General features: G+C 37.1%; 1 protein-coding gene across 1 annotated transcript in view; it reads left to right on the top strand.

Moving 5' to 3' along the window:
* Positions 1 to 22,107, top strand: part of ECM1 (extracellular matrix protein 1) — a 107,577-nt gene that overhangs the window by 79,433 nt on the left and 6,037 nt on the right. Inside the window, exons 3-6 of the mRNA XM_053705459.1 lie at positions 1,374 to 1,675; positions 7,172 to 7,642; positions 10,604 to 10,824; positions 17,266 to 17,353. Coding sequence (XP_053561434.1) covers positions 1,374 to 1,675; positions 7,172 to 7,642; positions 10,604 to 10,824; positions 17,266 to 17,353 — 1,082 coding nt within the window. The remainder of the gene's footprint in view (positions 1 to 1,373; positions 1,676 to 7,171; positions 7,643 to 10,603; positions 10,825 to 17,265; positions 17,354 to 22,107) is intronic.

Raw genomic sequence — 22,107 nt, forward strand, 5'->3', positions numbered from 1 at the left:
GAAGGGGGGACAAAGGGCACCCCTGCCTGGTACCATTCGTAATTTTGAATGCTTCTGACAGTGTGCCGTTTAACCGTACTCGGGCGCTAGGGGATGTGTATAGCGCAAATGTCTTATTGAGAAAAGAATTACCAAAATTCATCACCTCCATAGCCCGACGCAGGAAGAGCCAGTCGACCCGGTCGAAGGCCTTCTCTGCGTCAGTCGAAAAGAGTGCCATCGGTATTTCCTGCACTCTGGCATGGTTGAGAAGCTGCCGCCCTGGATTTTTAAACAGGTTTGAAAAATTTCTTTCTCTATACACTACAGTCACCACGGCACCCTATAGTTTCTCCTTTTTTTCTCCTAACCGTCGATCGAATGACTGGGGGGCGGAGCCTGAGGAGGGGCTATATGGGCAGCTTTTGCTGTGCTCTTTGCCATTTCCTGTTGGGGAAGAGAATATTCCCACAAGTAATGGATGATGCCGTGGACCGGACACACCGTTGGAGAAAGTAATTTATCAGGTAAGCATAAATTCTGTTTTCATTGAATTTAAAAAAAAGTTAAAAAAAATTTTGTGGTGTCACCCCCTGGAGGGTGTCACCCAGGTGCGGCTCGCACCCCCCTAGTGACGCCACTGCAGTTACCAAACAAAATGTACATTTAAAGAACAAGCGAAGTACAACAGCAATCTCCTATTCTTTTCTGCCTAATTGCTTCACTGTTGTTTGGTTGGTAATTGAAACTTAGAATACTGTTGGGTCATGGACCCTTCCTGCTCTCCTACAGTGTCTCCCTAAGCACAGCACATTATAAAATCTTGTGGAGACCCCAAAAAATGTTTAATGGACCCCATTTTAAGAAGCACTGATTTACACAAGGGGTCAATTTGTTGTGAATTAATGTGTTTTATAAGGCTTGTCATTTTCTTTCTTTGATTGTAGGATGTGACTTGGTTAAAAGGTCTTGCTTATTTTAACATAAAATAGATAATCCCTTTATTACCGCTATTCCCCAGTTTTGCATAACCAACATGGTTATATTAATATATATATATATTTTTTTTTTGTTTAATCTTTTATTTGTATCAAAGTATTCATTACAACAAAACAATTTCAAACAGTAATTATACTCCAATGATCAAAACATATTACATGGTAGGTTCCTTAACAATCCCACAAGATTAATATATTTTTTTACCTCTATGATTACCACGTATCTAAACCTCTGCAAACTGCCCCCTTATCTCAGTTCTTTTGATAAATTAGCATTTTAGCCAATCAGTTATTTAAAATGACATGCCCTATCTGAATCATGTAAGTTTTTAATTTTGACTAGACTGTCCCTTTAATAAGCAGTGTATAAGATACATTTTGCTCTTTTGGTTATAGTCCGGCCCCCTTTTCTCATCCAAGAAGAGTCTGTTCTGAGCCCACGTGGAAGAAGACCTTCGAAAGGCTTGACCACATCTACAGGCAACAACCTGCAGGATTTTCCTCCTGGATATCCCAGTCCCAGCAACATTGGAAATATATGCAGCAAGAAGCGACCTAAGATTAACTATGGACCTCATAACCTTCCTCAGACAGGATTTTCCCACCTCAGCCGGCAGGGAGGTGCAATTAACAGCATGGAGGAAGGTTATGCAGAGTGCTGCCGCCAGTCTGGCAGATTGCACTGCTTAAAGAATGTGGTGAGTATGTACATACTGTATATTATCATATTGTATATTTAATGAATGTAGCTCTCAAAAGCTATTTCACATGGTATTAGCTAAGTGATTATTTGATTAAGTGTAGATATCAGCATGATCAATATTATTAAACCTCAGCATTAATTAAAGGGACATATACTTTTGCTGCAATGTGTATAGGTTACCTTATTCATGTAGTAGAACACCCAATGTAGAAATGCACATTTGCAGTTTTTTTTTCTTATTTTTGTGATTTCATTCTAATTATTTCATCAAAGTAAATTCTATCTGGCCAGAGAAGGAATTCAAGAATGTTAGATCGCCATTGATGCACGCGAATACCTAAAAGGGATATAAACACTAAGGGCCAGATTACGAGTTGCACGCAAAATATCGCTTCGGCAAAGGCGATATTTGCGCTCAACTGAGTTATACCAGCACACGCAAATGTGCTCTGGTATTACGAGTGAGGTGCAATGCGATTGCGACCTCCCAAAAGCGCACATAAAAGGTTCATACCTCTTAATTCCTTGTCATCACGGACAGTCCATCACTTACGGTTCTTATATTTCAGAGGTGGGTCCCAACCTCATAGCATGCAGTGGCGTCACTAGGGTTGGTGTCACCCGGTGCGGTAAGTCATGGTGTCACCCCCCCCCCCAGAAAGCAGACACACACAAAAACACAGGCAAACACACATACAAACACTCAGACACACTTAAACACATACTCAGATGCACACACAAACACTCGGAAACACACTCAGACAGACACACAAAAACACACACACAAAAACACTGAGACACACAAAAACTCAGACACACACATACAAAATATGTAAACTGCACTGCATTAATTAGGAAGCTCATGCCTAGAGCTGCTCCCTGGCTCAGCAGAACATCAAATGAAAGATAAACAGAGCACTCTAAAATAAATCACTGAAGAAAAGGTTTAGGCGCGCAAACTATGAAAATTCTGCTCTCTGACTCTGTTCCAAGTCTGTCAGTGCACAGCCCTGGGCCGCATGTCACTGAGCAGTGAGCACAGATAGGCAGGCAGGTTTAGGCTAGCAGCGCAACTTTGCAAGCCCCACGGCACACCCACAACATTCATAGTGAAATTGGGCAGGGGAGGAGCAAAGTACAAACAAGCAAAAGCAGCCGGGAAAACTATTTGTTGAAATTGCAGCACTGGCTCAAGGGGCAAAAAAATTGTGTGTCTACAACTTCCCCAGTCCCACTAATGTTCACAAATGTCAGCCTCAAATAAAATAATCTATGCATCTCAACATTCTATTTCTTTGAATTTCAATAAAATTTAAAAAAAAAAAAAAAAATTTTTTTTTTTTGGTGTCACCCACTGGAGGGTGTCACCCGGGTGCGGCCCGCCCCCCCCTAGTGACGCCACTGATAGCATGTCGTCGCTACCGCTGCTCCTTACCCTGACCGCCTCGATCAGTCGGACACTTTGTTTCTTGAACTAATAAGTGTATATAGACATATTAACACATAAATATATATGCATATAAGCATATACATATATATATTTACAGGGAAGACACAGTTCCCATAGACTGCAATGTAAAGGCACTTTTCAGTGGCGTTTTTTTAGCAAACACCCACACCCGCCAAGTTTAAACCCTCATAACTGCTTTTTGCAGTTATTTTATTAAAAAATAAAGATGCTACTGTCTTTAATTTTAAATAAAGTATATTACACTTGATGTTTGGGGCATATGGTGGACATTTATAAAATTAAGCAGTGATCTGATCTTTTGTTCATTTTATAAGCACTCGTGGCAGCTCACGGTAGCAATAACCAGCTCTTTTGTAATGGCTGGTTATTTATCGCCCGTTTGCGGGTGTGCAGTAAATTAGCACTCTATTTGTAATCTAGCACTAAATGATTCATTGAAAGAATGATGTATTCAGAGCAAAGATTAGATTAATTATAATATAGACATGCATTTTTTAAAATTATATTAGTTTTTTAAATATTGAAAAAAATAGGGAACATTCTAATGTCCTTAAAGCAGTGTGTGCGGCAATATTATAACTTGGGTTTCTTTTTCTGCTAAGGCCAATTAGGGATAGTTATAAGTGGTTTACTAGAGTGTGTAACCAATCACTGTGTGGATTACAAATGTGTCTGCACTTGGACTTTTAACAGGAATTTGGGAAGACCACAATATTCAGAATTAAATTACAGGGAAATGGAACAAAAATAATAATAATGAAAGTATATTGCAAACTTCTTTTGCTAAGTATAATTAAACATTTTATATAAATATATCAAAGTGTTTAATGTCACTTAAAGGGACATTATACACTCATTTTTTCTTTGCATAAATGTTTTGTAGATGATCTATTTATATAGCCCATAAAGTTTGTTTTTTTTAAATGTATAGATTTGCTTATTTTTAAATAACATTGCTCTGATTTTCAAGCTCCTAACCAAGCCCCAAAGTTTTATGTGAATACCGTCAGCTACCTTCTCCAGCTTGCTCCTGTTTGTGTAAAGGGTCTTTTCATATGCAAAAGAAGGGGGAGTGTCTTATTTCCCACTTGCAGTGGGCTTTCCAGCTACCTTTTCAACAGAGCTAAACTAAGATGTTCTAAGTAAGTTTTTAAAATTTTTATACTGGATTTTTATATCAGTATCTGTGCATCTTATTCTTTATGGTAGTGTCTATTACATGCAGTTATATGAAAATGAGTGTATACTGTCCCTTTAAAGTTAAAAGGGGGCGGAATTATCAACTTTTCAAAGCCATGGACTAGACTCTCAAACACATGTACCATAAACCAAAGAAGCGAAATGATTCAGCCTGCGTGGCATTTTGTATCACAAAAAGAATAAAGGTGTGCAGTCTCTTTCTAAAGTCTGTATTTACTAAATATTCTCTGTTTTGTATTAGTAAAATAAGTTTCACCTGCATTAGATCAATGGATTATTCCATAGACAAGTTGTCATTACTTTACTAATAATTGTCTATTGGTCTATTTTTTCCATACAAAGGGGTCTGTTTGAATTCATTCATGGAAATTTAAAGGGACATGAAATGCAAAATGTTTCATTCATGAATCAAATAGAGCATACAATTTTAAATAATGTTCCAATTTACTTTTATTATCAAATCTGTTTCATTCCCTTTGAATCCTTTGTTGAAGGAGCAGCTGTTAACAGATGGGAATTAGCTGAGCACATCGGGTGACACAATGGCAAGAGGCAAATATGTGCAGCCACCAATCAGCAGCTAGCTCCCAGTATTGCATATCTGCTCTTGTGCCTAATTAGGTATGCTTTTCAACAAAGGATACCAATAGAACAGAGCAGTATTTCAGTCCATTAGAAAACACTTTCAAGTTTTTGTTTCCTGTTTTTGAACCAGATTTAAGGTTTACTCCTTTGTAAAATACCAGCTAAATTAATTAGAATAGTTAAAGGAATGGGAAAGTCAAAATTAAACTTGCATGATTTAAACAGAGAGTCATTTTAACCCACTTTTAAATTCACTTCTATTTTCAAATGTGCTTCATTCTCTTGGTATCTCTTGTTTTTTAAATAAATACACACATGTCCTAATCTAGTGGAAGCTAGTTGCTGATTGGTGCCTGCACACAAATTGTCTCTTATGATTGGCTAACTAGATGTGTTCATCTAGCTGCCAGTAGTGTAATGCTGTTCCTTCAGCAAAGGATAACAAGAGAATGAAGTCAACTTGATAATACAAGTACATTGGAAAGTTATTTACAATTGTATTTCTATCTAAATCTTGAAAGAACATGTTGGTGTTTTCAGTCTCTTTAATTGTGCAGCTGTGTCCACGGAAGTGCTTTTTACCTGTAGCCATTGAAACTCTAATTAATTACCTATACTTTTTTTTTTATTTGCTTTGTTGATATTTCCACGAGTATACCATGTAGGCTAAATATTGTCAAGCTCTATAAAAGTAACATTTTTAAAATAATATGGGCGCTCATGTCACTGGAATGTGATGCAGGTTTTTCTTCTGAGGATCTATGTAACATAATATAATACGGTTCTTCTCACTTTAGAGTTATATGTGTGCTTCTGCTGAGGCCAGCGTTTGTCAGGTGATTTTCTTTATCTAATACTTTGGATGCTTAAAGGGACATTAAACACTTTGAGATGGTAATATAAAATGATAAATTGTATATAATAAAACAACTCTGCAATATACTTTCATTATTTATTTTGTCCTCTTTGCCTGTAACACCATTCTGAAATTGTGAGCTTTTCAGTTCCTGTTAGAAATGGAAGTTCAGAACACTGTTAAATCCAGCACAACCATTGGCTGCACACTCTAATGACCTATGTATAACTGTCCCTAATTGGCCACAGCAGAGAAGGTAACACAAGTTACAACATGGCAGCTCCCAGTGTTTTATAGACACTAAAACTTTGCACTTATTTTGTCACTTTTTAAACAACTAATGAAACTTTAAAAAATACATCTACATGTTAGTCATGGACTAATCTTTTCTTTGAATGCATCATTCTATCTAGCATGTATTTAGTGCTTAATGTCCCTTTAATGACTGTTCTTACTTTATACTGTTAGCATCATTATTAGATTATTTTTTATTTTCTAAACTGCACACCCTAGATTTTGTTGGTTTTAAAATCTTCTTTGGTGAATGCTGTTAGGGCAAGTCACGATAACTGGAAATTAAATATGACTGAAATTTCCATATCTTCCTTATATAGCACTCACCAAGCTTAAAATAAAATAGTTAGTGGCAGGAAAAGGAGAAGGCATGTATCCTCCTAACCCCTAAATAGGTAGGATTTTTACAGGGAAAGGAGACAAGATACAGAAATGTCATGAAGTGCAATTTTTTTTTTACCAGGACCAACTATTGTATTTTTAAAGAAGCAACTTGGATTGGGTACCTATTGCTATATGATATGAAAATGATTGGATGTAGTTGGGTGGTTTCATAGCATACTGCAATGCCTGCCAAACAAGTTACTTTTGTGTATATAAAAAGCTGTCTCTACGTGCTACTTACAGTGGTGAGAAAGGGATAGAACAGTTAGATAAGGTTTGAAAGGAGGCTGTTAATAATTTGTCATTTTACAGTTTTCATCTTGCTGTTTTATTATACCAGGGATATTATTCTGTTACAATCTTTTTGACATTTTTTTTCTATGATTATTATTGCAATATTTATAAAACTACTGTGAAGTCTCTACATAATTCTTATATGCACTAAATAATATTGGTTGTATAATGATACATAGCAAGACCGCTGGAACAAAACTTTTTGAATGAGGTCTTTTTCATTATGATTTATTTTTAGTTTATAAATTTTTATTGAAGATTTACAAAAACTTAATATGTTTTATGAACAAAACTTAACAATATATTGTGCTATGATATTGGGAAGTCACAAATCTCCTTGGAAGCTTTGGCTAAGGATATAGTTTTCTTTCTTTCTTTATTCTGATGTTTTATTGACCTCTTTATAGTGGAAGACTGTCCTGCAGGACTTCTGTGATGAGGAGTTTTCTGTGAAGACAAGGCATTACCATTGCTGCACAAAGAAAGGATCAGAAAGGGAAACTTGTTTCAGCAAAGATGCTTCTAATCCAAGTTACAGCATACCCCCCAAACCAGCAGACTTACATGAAATAGGCAGCGCTGATGCCCCATCCGTGGGGAGTCCACGAAGTGTCAGGCCCTGCTCACCTTCCTCACCCAAATGCCATAAGGACAGCAAGTTCAAACACCCTGACCTTTCTTTCCCACCAGGAGAACCCAAGTCCAGCAATATTCAAAACATATGCAAGCTGAGGAAGCTGCGACCCTTCTATGCTCAGAGCCAGCTGCCCCAGTCTGGATTTGGACACTATGTTCGTCAAGCCAAGACCATCAACCGCTTAGAGAAAGAGTACAAGAAATGCTGCAAGGATGACAATGTGCCTTGTGCTCACACTGCTGTAAGTGGTGAATATTAACAATCTGTTTCTGGAAAATATGAAATTGTAACATTCTGTTATTTGTCAGTTTTCAGTATTTGCACCAAACTGGAAAGCAAATGTTTTTCCATAATATGACTTTTTTGTGGTATATAATAATTTTATTAACAACATTCTTTATCTAGGGCTTTTAAATCGCTACATTTAGACACCAATCCCTACCCAGGTGCTGAACCAAAAATGGGCCGGCTCCTAAGCTTACATTTTTACTTTTTTCAAATAAAGATAACAAGAGAACGAAGAAAAATTGATAATAGGAGTAAATTAAATAAATTGTAAATACATGTATTGGCAAAAATGCTTCTAGTAAAAGTTATCACTGTTTTAGTGTTAACATTTTTCTCTGCATGTGCATGTGAAGCATAACTAGATATTCTCAGTGCACCAGCATTTAAATAATGCAGCTGCTCAGATCATCAGTGGGGCTTGTATCATGTCATCAATTAACAAATGGTACAGATGGTACAAGTACCTTAGGCTCTCTGAACAAGTGCTCTGTTTAAAATGCTGGTGCACGGTGCATACTTAAATACACTTTTGAAACAGCTGTAGCTTTTATTAGAAGCATTTTTGCTAATGCATGTATATTACAAAATTTATTCTGTTCAATACCGAAATGCACCCATGTGGTTTCCAATTTTGGCTGGAATATCCCTTTAAGTATTTATTGTTTAAGAGATACCTACGTAGGTGTCTGGAGCACTACATAGTACTGCTATTTAGTGCTCCTGCAAATGGTAACATTCCTCCAGACACATGCACACTCCTAAGCTTACGTCCCTGCTTTTTAACAAAAGACACCAAGAGAACGAAGACAATTTGATAATAGAAGTAAAGTAGAAAGTTGTTTAAAATTGCATGCTCTATCTGAATCATGAAAGATTGTGTATATGGCTATTAAAAGGAACATGAAACTTACATTTCTCGTTCATGATTCAGAAAGACAGTACAACTTGAAAAAACTTTACACTTTACTTCTACAATCAGATTTACTTCATTCTCTAGATACTCTTTTTTTTGTTAAACAGGTTGATAGGCTCAGGAGGGTGCACATGTTCCTTCTATAAAAGCCAGTGAGTTCAATTAATTGTGCATGAAACCCAAAAGCTCTATATAGCAAGAGTTTTGCAAGCAAGCTTTTACCCTGTTACACATTGTGCAAACACTTCTACCATCACTGTTACAAAATGCGTTGCAGCACTGCTGCCGTATAGCGCTGACACTCCTGAGCATACCTAGGTATGCTTTAAAACAAAGGACAAAGTCAATATCATAATAGCAGTGAACAGGTTTTTTTTTTCAATTTAATTGATAACACTGAATCATGAGAGGAAAGTTTGGAGTTTCAAATCCCTTTGAGTATCTTTTAAATGGAAATTGACCTCAGAGAAATCTTGATTCAATTTTTCAAGTTCATTTAAAGGGCCATAATACCCAAATGTTTAAACACTTGAAAGTGATGCAGCATAGCTGTAAAAAGCTGACTAGAAAATAGCACCTGAACATCTCTATGTAAAAAAGAAAGATATTTTACTTCAAAAGTTCCTCAGTAGCCACATCCCATTGTAAAGGATTTCTAAGCAGCATTTTAGTGTGTCTGTCCTGGGACAGCTGAAAGGATGAGCCTCGTGAACTCTCATATTATTTCACCAATCAGGTAAAGGAAGCTTACTATGAAATCTCATGAGAGTTAAGTCAAATCTCATGAGATCACAGTAAGAGTTCATGACCTCAGCACTGCTGATGCTGATTGGCTGCTGTTCATTTCTTCATTTTTTTTTTATTTTTACCTGCAGCTGGGAGCAGGTGAAGTATAACTTTTTACACAGAACTTACTCTGCTGAGGAGATTGTGAGGTAAAATATCTTCCTTTTTTACATAGAGATGCTCAGGTGATATTTTCCTGTCAGCTTCTTACAGTTATACTGCATCAGTTTCAAGTGATTTAGCATATGAGTATTATGTCCCTTTAAGTACTTTGAGGATTACAACTTTCTTGAAATTCCTATGTAAAGACTAAAGCGGGCTGTATTCATCTTATTACTCCAGCTAAGCCATCATTGTATACCTTAAAGCATGAGATTATTATATTAGTTTATAGCTTATACAAAGAGCCATCTTAAAATGACAGAACAATCAAAATGAAACTTTCATGATTCAGCATTTTTTTGTATGATTCAGACAGAGAATATAATTATAAAAAAATATTCAATTTACTTCTATGATTAAGTTAGCATTGTTCTCATGTTATTCTTTGTTGCAGGGATATCTAGATAGGTAGGGTACACACGTCTGGAGAACTACATGATGGGAAAATAGTGCTGCCTCTAGTGCTCTTGCTAATGTATAACATTGTTGTAAAACTGCTGCCATAAAGTGCGGCAGACACGTGCACACTCCTGATCTTACCTCAAAATTTGGTAATAGAAGTAAATTGGAAAGTTGTTTAAAATTAGCTTCTATTGAACTTTGTTCTCTTGATATCCTTTGCTGAAAAGCATATGCATAAAAAGGCTGTGCACAATTTGTTAATGGAAGTCAATTGGAAAGTCTCTTAAAACTATTTCCTCTATCTGGATCATGAAGATTTAATTTTGACTCTACCTTCCCTTGAATTACAGTGTCCTTTAAGTTAAGTTTAGATTCATTGCTCTTCTTTTAATGCTTTGCCAATCATCTTTATTTTAAGTAATGAAAAGCCCATCTTGTTTACATTTCTAGCAATTAGGACTACTGAAGCGAGTAGTTTTAGATGATGCTAAAACCTACCTATAAAGTCATTAAAATGCTGGTTGATTGCCAAAATGTATTTATTTATTTTAGCCAAATCATGATCCATTTTCAGACATTTTCAGGTGATGGATCTCTACTTTAGAAGTATAATTCTAATATTATCTTCTTTATTTCTTTTCTTTCGGACAGTGGGAGAAAGTTCTCGCTCAGTTCTGTGGACATGAGAAGGTTGTAAAATCAAAGCACTACGAGTGCTGCAAGAAACGGGACAGGGTGGGAATGTACCACTGCTTCGCCAGCAACGCTCCTTACCCAGAGTATGACAGGGAAGTGGACACCATGGACTTAAGCAACATCACTGAGGAAACCCTGAGCACATTATGTGGAGACTCCAAGCTGCTCACTAAACAGTAAGCACTTTTATGTTCGCTGTGATTTAGGTTTTCCAGCTGTCCTCTACAAAATAGTGGACAACCAGCTGGTGATAGAGGTACCTATTATACAGGGTCATAATCAGAGTCATAGTCCTGTTGCGTCTGGCAGTCTTATGTCCATATTGGACCTCAGATGAGACTCATGGCCTTGAAGCTCCTGTCAATAATAATATGCCCTCTTCATAATTCAGATAGGAAACCAATGTGCCTCTTTCATCCCTATGTCTACATCAGAACTCACAACAGTCTGATTGCCCTTTCCTTTAGCCCCTGTCTCCCATATGCCTCTATTAAATTTTAGATCAGTTCCAAAGTCCTGCAGTTTTTGTCATCAATATACCCAGAACATTCCCATGGCCCTTTTACTCCTGTCTCCCATATGCCTCCATCAGATAGGTCCTGCAGCCTTTGTTAGCTGTATATCCATATCAGATCTCAGATTTGAGCCCTTGTCACCCATATCTATGCCTACATCACATCAGTGCCAACGACCTACAGCCTTTGCCAGCCATACACCCAGTCAGGCGCAGTCAATAAAATGTACAACATGTGAAAATAGCAGACTGTTCTATTAAATATTGGACACCTGCCATCTATATAAGTAGTTTGGGGAAAATATTGGGCCAAGAGTCAAAAGTCTTCATTAAAATATTACCTCCCTTTTGTAACTATGGAGGGAACACAACAACCTGGAACTTTCTATATATTGCTTGGGGTTTTGGCAGAAAGATTGGAAAGTGATGACCTGACAGGTGATGTCTTTGGCTAAACTATGGGGTAGATTTATTAAGCTCCATACACAACTTTTCCAGCTATGCCACAAATTTAAGGAGCAAAATACACTTCTTTTTTCTCTCCCCCACCTCAGATATGGCAAAATAAATCACCCCAACCCTTTCTTGTTAAGATTTCCTGCTCTAGTACAATTGGTTGCACCAGAACAGGGGGCAGCATTGCTCAAGAATCCTCTCGTGCAATGACATTTTTTTGCCATGCATTGAAACATCGCAAGTGGCAATTGCATATGGACAGGTTCACTTCTTGCAAACCTGTCCACCTTCAAGGATGGTTGAGAAAGAAAATAAGGTGACAGTCTCTCATCACTCTCCTAATCTCTGTAGAATGCTGTGAGCACTATATTAGGTCAGCCTCTCAGTAAGCACTCTCCTAATGCCATGTTTTCTACAGAGCACAGAGATGCTGTAATTTCCAATAATTCTAGTGCAATTATTAGGTGGGAGGCCAATTTTCTGCTCAAAAAGGAAGCTCTGCTTCAGTGTCAGATGTACAGAATACTGGTAAACTAATGTGTTGAAGGTCATACCCTTTACTAAATAAACAGTAAGAACCTGTCCCATACAGTCATGTATTTCTGCAAAATTTGATGAAAATTATGCTTCTTCCAGCACCTCTGTTATTACAAGAAATAAAAGAATACTTTTCAACTGTATTCAGATTACATCTTCACCACATAGGGGCCGAATTATCAATGTCTGCACATCAATAAATGGCGACAATATAAGCTGTCTGCATTTATCATTACACAAGCATTTCACTAGAAATGCTTGTGCAGATGGTGGCATTGCACATTCGGCCGCTAGCAGGGGGTGTCAATCGTATCTGATTGGGCGGATTGCTAGTCTTTTTTTGCCCCTATCTAAGCCATATATATATGTGTGTGTGTGTGTATATATACAATCTGTATGTATATTACATCTCACTGACATACATTTATAAAAAATAAAATATTCACAGCAATAAGTAACATAATACAGTATAATAGTATGTACTATAAAAATATGCACATCACTAAATATTTGGGGGGAAATCCGGAAAATGTAGCTAATATATCTGATATGCGGTAACTAGCTATGGGTAGAATCACTCAGCTGACCAGACATTTAGACTACATAGGAAACCCAAGTGCTTCAATAATTCTAGACCAGAGGCAGAATCAGCAATGCTTTAAGAAACACAATATTTGTATTCCTTGAGACCTCAGAGGTTACAGGGAAGAAATTCTTGTGTGCTTTAAATAGTAACAGGAGAAAAGGCTAAGAAATACTTTATATTAAAATCAGTTGGAACATGAGATAGAATCCTAAAGCTTTGCTTGTATATAGTATAAGAAATAAGAGGAGCACAGGCAAGGGTGTTTTGCAAATAAAAAGTAAATTTATTATATATATTTATATGTATAGTCTCATTAGTATCTTCCCAATATTCAGTGCCAGACAATTCACGTATGCCCGGCACTCAGTAGGAGGTCATCTACATAGGGTTACCACCCAAATGTGATCTGTAAGTTTCAGGTCTAAGAGTAAGGACTCTTACTCCTAAACCTATAAAGCGTTGGCCCCAATTACTGATTGTTGTTCTCAGTTTGTGGTTTGTGCATATTTTATGCTGAAAAGTGCCTTGTCCAATTAAAGGGACAGTCTACACCGTAGTCATCTTACAGTCTTACCTTAGATTAAGCTGCAAATAGCCTCCTGTACCCATTTCTATTATCATGCAGCAGTAACAGTAAAAAAGTTATTTTAAATGAATATTGTTTCTGGCCACTTTTAAATGGCTGCCAAGCTCGGACCACTGATGACATCACAATCTGGGCTGCGTCTAGGCACTCTGCTGAATAGCATTGACAGTCTGTTGTATCCAACTAGTGATTGGACACCATATGCAGCCCATATCGTGATGTCATCAGTGGGTGGAGCTTGGCAGGTATTTCAAAGTGGCCAGAAACAATATTCATTTTAAAATAACTTTTTTTTTTTACCATTCCTGCTGCATGCTATAGATAGGGGTGTAGGAGGCTATTTGCAGCTTAAGATAAGATAAGACTTTAAGATGACGGTGTAGACCGTCCCTTTTAATACTAAAAGCAAGTAGTTTGTTGTATGTAACTATGTAAGAGTTTTACTAAGTAGATTATGGCATTGTGCTTAAAACCCCTAACATTTTTTCTGGATGCTTTAGTATGCACACTATGAAGTAAGTGACATATAATTAATAAAATAAAGACATGTGGAAAAAGGGAGGTAGGTGATTGAGGAAAGAGAAATATATATGCTCAGGACAAATGTACTGTTCAGGTTGTGTTTACAGCTATTAAATACAGTGGAAGTGCTGCCATCTTGTGGACAATATTATAATGGTGCTAAACATTTTTTTAACTGTCTTTTTATTGGGACATTTAAAATTTTTATTTTTTACCTTTGAAAAAGCTATAGTTTGTCTTTTAAAACTCAAGCGTGGATATGCCACTATATGATAAGGTGACCATTTAAATAGAAACTGCTTTCTATTCAAGTGATTACATTGAGTGTGTTGTATATATTATAAAAAAACGTAAAAAGTAAGTGAACTGATGCTCATACACACTGCAGATGTGTTATGCTGCAGCATGCACATTTCTTTGGCAGCATTGATAAACTTCCTCACAAACTTAGTTGTAGCTTCTACAGAATGCCGTTGTGCTGCTGTACAAGTACTAATTAGCTGGGTAACGTAACATTTTGGGAAAATGAAGAAGGTGATCATTTGTGACTGATCATGTTGCTAAATAAAGTAGATTTTAGTACTTTTAAAAACTTAATTTTTCAAATGTTCTAATTCTGCCCAAACTGACCTTGCAGAATGCACTGCAGAGGGGAAAACTGCAGTAGAGCTACAGTTATACAGAGCTCACAGTAACAGCTGCCTTAGCTTTATTAAGCCTGACATCCAAAACGTACAAGAGTACTGCTATCTGATTGTATTGAAGGCTGATTCTACAGTGGCTGCAAACTAGAGTGATGTCTCCTATTCATCAAATGATTGTGTGAAAATCCCCCATATTTATTAATATTATTGTACCCAGGATTTGTGTTAGCAAATACAGGTTAAACTAGAAATTTTGTCTTGCACCTCTAGCTGTGTGTACTTTAGGATTTTTGTGCACCGCTAACTGTGAGTCCTTTAGGACGTTTGTGCACCTCTAGCTGTGAGTACTTTAGGATGTTTGTTCACCACTAGGTGTGAGTACTTTAGGACGTTTGTGCACCTCTAGCTGTGAGTACTGTAGGACATTTGTGCACCTCTAGCTGTGAGTACTGTAGGACATTTGTGCACCTCTAGCTGTGAGTACTTTTAGGGAATTTGTGCACCTCTAGCTGTGAGTACTTTAGGATGTTTGTGCACCTCTAGCTGTCAGTACTTTAGGATGTTTGTGCACCTCTATCTGTGTGAGTACTGTACAACATTTTGTGCACCTCTAGCTGTGAGTACTTTAGGATGTTTGTGCACCTCTAGCTGTGAGTACTTCAGGACGTTTGTGCACCTCTAGCTGTGAGTACTTTAGGATGTTTGTGCGCCTCTAGCTGGGAGTACTTTAGGATGTTTGTGCACCTCTAACTGAGAGTACTTTAGGATGTTTGTGCACCTCTAGCTGTGAGTACTTTAGGATGTTTGTTCACCACTAGGTGTGAGTACTTTAGGACGTTTGTGCACCTCTAGCTGTGAGTACTGTAGGACATTTGTGCACCTCTAGCTGTGAGTACTGTAGGACATTTGTGCACCTCTAGCTGTGAGTACTTTTAGGGAATTTGTGCACCTCTAGCTGTGAGTACTTTAGGATGTTTGTGCACCTCTAGCTGTCAGTACTTTAGGATGTTTGTGCACCTCTATCTGTGTGAGTACTGTACAACATTTTGTGCACCTCTAGCTGTGAGTACTTTAGGATGTTTGTGCACCTCTAGCTGTGAGTACTTCAGGACGTTTGTGCACCTCTAGCTGTGAGTACTTTAGGATGTTTGTGCGCCTCTAGCTGGGAGTACTTTAGGACGTTTGTGCACCTCTAGCTGGGAGTACTTTAGGATGTTTGTGCGCTTCTAGCTGGGAGTACTTTAGGACGTTTGTGCACCTCTAGCTGGGAGTACTTTAGGACGTTTGGGTAAAGGGGGTGTCAATTCTGCTTGTATCTTCTTCTGTCTAACTTGTTATTTTCTGATAGGACTATAGCAAGTGAAACCAGTGATATGAGCACAGCTTTAGTAAATGCAGTGAGACTGAGCAAAATGTGCACATTTATGAATATGTAACTGTGTATTGCAGGAGATGACGGTCTCTAAGTGAAATTCCATTTTATCATTTATGTTAAAGTCGTTTACTTAGAACTCTCCTTAAACTGTTAGTAAATTTACTAAATACGTGTAATGCTGGCAAGGCTGTGTTACTCAAATGTGGGACAAAAATGTACATTCAGAGATTTTTATTTTGCTGCAATACGATTACTGTAAATATACCTTGAACATTTAAAGTGACATAAAACATTTTGAGTTATGTACATATTATGAAAGGGTCAACTGAGGTAAAAAATGTGTGAAAAAAGTGTAAAAGAAAAAGTATTTTAATAAAATTTCCAAAAATCTGCAAAATGACTTACACTTTAGTGTTGCCATCATGTTTAGACTGCTCCACCCCCCTTATCAGTGTCCTTCTCCAAACCTTGCTTTAGTCGGGTGTCATGCGACTGTCCCCCCTACCGTGCATGTGTATGAGTGCATTCTGCTGAAGCTATGGCCTGGATAGCACCTTCCATATATGGAAATGCCCAGGGGGAGCTTGCTGCAAACAAAACTATGCCTGCATTAAAGGGGTTAATGGGGGTTAAAACAGAAACCTTTTTGCAGGTTATCTTTGGCTGCATTATATATTTATAAACTTATGTTAATTCATATGGTTTTATGTCCCTTTAATGGTGTGCAATACTTTAATGTTTAATTTTCAACCTTCTTTTTCAGCTAAATCAGCTATTTTTATTAAAGGGACATGGTATCCAAATGTTAAAGCATTTGAAAGTGATGCAGCATAGCTGTAACAAGCTGACTAAAAAATATCTATGTAAAAATGGAAATATTTTACCTCAAAATGTTCTCAGTAGCCACATCACATTGTATAGGGACTTTAAGCAGCCAATCAGGATGCTAGTCCGGAACTTGCAAGGGAGCGTGCAGGCACAGTCATGTTATTTCCCTTCTCAGTTTAAGGACGTTTTCTATGAAATCTCTCAAGATCACAGCAAAGTAAAGTGTGACCACAGCACCAATAAAGCTGACTATCTGTTTTTTCAGCATACATCTGACAGAAGCTGAAGTGTAACTGTTTAAAGAGTACTTCCTATTGTGAGCTGAGGATATTTTGAGGAAAAATATAATCTTTTTTTTTATATAGAAATGTTCAGGTAAGATTTTCATGTCCGCTTTTTAGTTATGCTGCATCACTTGCAAGTTATTTAGCATATGAGTATTATCTTCCTTTAAATAATAAAAACGAGAATTTTAATTTAATTTGTGCCTAAGTGTATTCACAAAAAATATTTCTCCTCTAATGTGGGATATTAGCTTACTGAGTACTATTTTTTTATTTGAAATCTAGAAAACAGGTTCCTCTGCTGGTGTCCGGCCTCCGAGAATCCTGCTGCATGTTGCCCAGTGACACAGTGCAGAGCTGTGCTGAGGAGCAGGTGAGTGGTGTACACACCAATGTAACTGCATGCACACTGATACATATGAAGATGCACTAAATAATTCTAGTTTTATTACATGCTTTTTGCCTTATATTATGACCTACATCTTTACACGAACTGCAGGGTGTAGCTATTTTTGTTATAAGCCCAAGTAATGTTGCAGTTTTTTTCTTTTCTTATATAGGGCTAAATTATAAGTGGAGCGCAAAATATAGATTTGGCAGCGATATTTGCAATCCACTGAGTAATACCACCAGCACATACAAATGTTAGCCGCAATTGTGTTCGCATTGCTGGGAAGCATTGTGCTCACAAGAGCGCGCTTCCATAAGCGCCAATGGAAGCCTCGTTCCCATGCTATGACAATGGCATGAGAACTAGCGCAACAAAGGGGGTAAGTCGTGCAGTGATGACATCAAATTGTAAATATATATGTATATGCTTATATACATATATATGTATGTGTTTATGTGTATATATATATATATATATATATATATACAGATATTAACACATAAATATATATAAGTATATAAATATATATTTACAGGGAACACACAGTTCCCACGGACCGTAATGTAAAGACACTTTTCAGTGCCGTTTTTTTTAACACCCTACATCTGCCAACTTTAGCCCCCCAAAACTACTAAGTGCAGTTATTTTATTAATGCTACTATCTTTATTTTTTAATAAAGTATTTAAAGGACATAACACTTGATTTAGGGCCATTTGGGGGTTATTTATAAAATTAACCAGAGATCTGATCTCTGGTTAATTTTATAAACGCTAATAGCTACCGCGAGCTCGCAGTAGCAATAACCAGCCACTTGTAATTGCTGGTTATTTATCGCACGTCCACAAACTGGCAAATGTGCCTATTTGCGGGCGCACAAAAAATTAACGCTCCACTTGTAATCTAAGCCATAATATTTATAAAATCAATATTCCTGTCTTATGTAAGCCAACATTTTTATGTCAGCTTGCAGAGTAGAGTTTTACCTATCAGCCAATGAGCATCAGTAGGGCACTGCTGCACCTGAGCCTGCAACCTAATGTTTTTCAACACAGGATACCAAGAAGATAAAGTCAATTTGATAAAAGTAAATGAAAAAAAAATGCATGCTCTATCTAAATCACAAAAGTTTAATTTTAACATTGTTTTTAAGGGATCAATCCCTGGACTGCTGTTGATATGTAAACCCCTTCAAGTTGTGCTATTATGCATGCTGATGGTTTGCAATGCAGTGTTGAAAGGGACATTTAATTCAAATTAAATGTCTCATACATTAATAATGAATAGTAAAAAACAAATCTCTGTAATATGTTTTCATTATTTATTTTGCTTGGTTTCAGTTATTTAAATTTCAAACTTGTGTTTTTTTTCCACTTTTTGCTGCAGTATTCAGAAGCCGAAAAGAGACAAAACACTTTTAATATACAGAATATAATGTGTAAAGGACCATAACAGTAAAACAAAAAAGTACACGGTCTTATTCATTACAGCATGTAATTATAAGACTAGTGACTCTGCACTATGTGTTTAAATACTGCAAAGGGTATTTTGTAGTGGTTCATTTCTGATAACTGCTATGTATAATGTCCCTTTAACTTGCTCCATTCATGTTGATATAGGAAAGATATGTACATTAATTTTTTAACCAAGGGGTGCATTATCTATTTGAAATAGAACATTTTTGCAATGTAGTTCCATTAGCAAAAATGTTTCTAGTAAAACGTATTACTGTTTCAGTGGCATATGCACATATGCTCATATGCTATGTGCGACTAGAGCATCAGGACTCAAACACCATATCTGCTCCGAGAGCTGGCGGCTGAATACAGGTGGCCCTCGTTTTACAACGGTTCAATTTACACCGTTTCAGAATAACAACCTTTTTTTTTCCAGTCATGTGACTGCTATTGAAACGCTTTGAGAAGCAGTGTATTTATTAAAATAGCCAGTAGGTGGAGCTGTCCGCTTGTGTTGCAGCAAAGCCAAGCAAGCTGAAATTAATCAGTTTAACCAGACCTGATCTATCGAGCAGATTTCAAAGGAACAAGATCTTCCTGTCTATAAATCAGTCCAGATTGGAAGGCATAGAAAGAACTGTTTGCAGAAAAATGCAAGTGAAGTCTGTGTTGTGTGATTATTTTATTAGGTTTATAATGCTGTTTAGCATTTAAAGTCTTCATTTCAAAGCTTTAAAAATAATGTATTAGGTGTTATTATGACAATTTTGAGAGGGGCCTGGAACCTATCTCCCTCACTTCCCATTGACTTACATTATAAACTGGGTTTCAATTTACAACGGTTTCGATTTACAACCATTCCTTCTGGAACCTAACCCTAGCGTAAACTGAGGGCTACCTGTACTGTGTTATATAAGTCACTACTGACTCTCTGGGAAGAAGTGGTGGTTGAAAAAAAACGTTTCTCTAATGACAGGAAAGCCTTTCTGTAGGTACTATCCAATAACAATCTAGCTAAGACTTTGGCAGTTGATTGATTCCTTTGTCAGCCTATAAGTATGTAAGCTTCACTTTTGTTCTTGTCAAATCCTGACCCCATTAGGGGAGGGATCAAAAATGTAATGTAAAATCACTTAGTGCTCAGTCAGCTTGCTTGCTTGCTTGCCTTGCTAGTGCCATTAGACACACACACAATTAGACAGAGAGAGTGTTGCCAGAAAGCGATATGAGGGGGAGGGAGAATGGGGAGGATATAATAATAATAATGAAAATGCAGGTGAATGGGTTTTTGCTTTTTACAAAAAAAAATTCCACACAACCCCATGAATAAATATGGAAAAGTATTTTTTTATTTTTTTTTCCGTGACAAGCAATTCATCTGCAACAAATGTCTTACATAAACCATTCATTTTCCAAAGTAAAGCTGGAGTCTCTGAACCCTCCAGCAGGGGTCACCTGTGAGCAATTCTAATGATACAATCTCTTGGGCTTGTGTTTCACTGCTGAGACTGAACCTGATATTACAAATGGTTAAGGGCATAGACTGCCGAGGTAGACAGAGCGCAGTAGCTTTATTTCTGCCCATAATCCAGTGGTCCAACCTCACAAGCACAATGGCTTTTATGATAATATAGGACTAGCCCTCCTGAGTCTGATTTTCCCAGCTGCCAAATTCATCCCTGCTCTCCATATAACAGTTTATTATCCATTAGATCTATATTTATGAGCTTATTTTATACAACACAATTGTATAATATATAGATATATACAATGGCAGAAGAACAGGCACATGAAGGGGTTGGTACCCTGCAATATTTGGATCAAGCAGTCTAATGATGAGTGTCTTCTGGCTTTGCTGCTCTGTAGGAATCATTAAGCAGTCTTGGCTGAGCTTCCAACCTACAAGTACAGTGTAGCCGGTATCATTTATCTCCAAGCACATCTGGCTTTTAGCTCTGCTGCTTGCGCTGATGCAGAACACCTGCCCAGGCTGAGATCTGAGGATTTAGCAGAGTAACATTCAACAAATAGCTTCATAATGCTGCCTGAGGTTTAAATCCACTTTCCATTTGTATGTGTGTGATAGGCTGGAATGGTCTACCAGCCATAAACTGTTCCTTTAATATTAAACCCTGGGGGATTTGCTTTATTGAACCTTCCTGGAATAATTTTGCACACATTTCCATGAGTAAGTTGGCTTCATTACAAAGTGACTTCTTGCAGAATTGTTGTAAAGGGATATTAATTAGAATGTCCTTTTTACTTTACTAACCCTAACTTTCTATTTGTTTAACTAATGCAAAAAAAAGGTTAAACACAAAGGTTAAGTCCCACTTATGAGCTTGCTGCTTCTGAGCGGATTCCTGGTTAGTCAGTCAAGAGCACCATGACTGGGCTTGTCCTGCTTTGGGAGTTGCAATGTTTGTGGGTTAAGGGGTTAAACACATAGGGCTGGATTACGAGTGGAACGCTGTTGTGCACAAGCAATAAGTGGTATATCACGCCTGTTTGCGCACGTTTGAAGTAGCCCTCATATTATGAGTTTAAAGTAAACGCTTTCACAATCGAATATAGGTATAGATATCTATTTTACATGAACAGTATCAGATATATATAGAAATATATGTTTAATAAAACAAGTACATTGTTTTCTATGCAAAGATTATAGGAACGTAAAATATGCGTTTTGCGCATTGTGTTTCGCAATTTAAATATTAACGCAGTTAGGTTAGAGCACATGAAAACTTTGTAATCATTGAAATATGAAATAAAATTATTAAAATGATTATTAAACATACTGTAAAGTGTATAGATATATTATATGGATTATTTAGAATATTTTAGTGTGTTTAATCTTTTTTATTAATTTTTAAAAATATTTTATATGTAATATTTCAATAACACCCCTTAAGATTACTAAGTTTTCATGTGTGCTTTCCCGACCGTGTTAAGATCTATATCGTGAAACCAGATGCACAATACACATCTTTTACATTCCTATGTTCTTCACATACACCTACATTACAAGTTTTGCCCTAAACAGGGTGTGAAAATAACGCCAAAAAAGTTGAGTTATTTCACTCTCCATATCGCTGCCATTACGAGTTACTGAAAAGCCTCCTTGTGCGTGCGATATGGTGGCATTAAGCTCCATAACGCACAAAATCCAAGGGCTGATTTGACGTGCTCGTGCACGCTTTCCACCATAGACATCAATGGGGAGAGAATGTTAGAAAAAAAACACCTGAAGTGCTTAATGAAAAATCTCCATAACGCAGCCC

Source organism: Bombina bombina, chromosome 1, assembly GCF_027579735.1.
Source record: "Bombina bombina isolate aBomBom1 chromosome 1, aBomBom1.pri, whole genome shotgun sequence".
In the NCBI taxonomy this organism is placed as follows: Eukaryota; Metazoa; Chordata; class Amphibia; order Anura; family Bombinatoridae; genus Bombina; species Bombina bombina.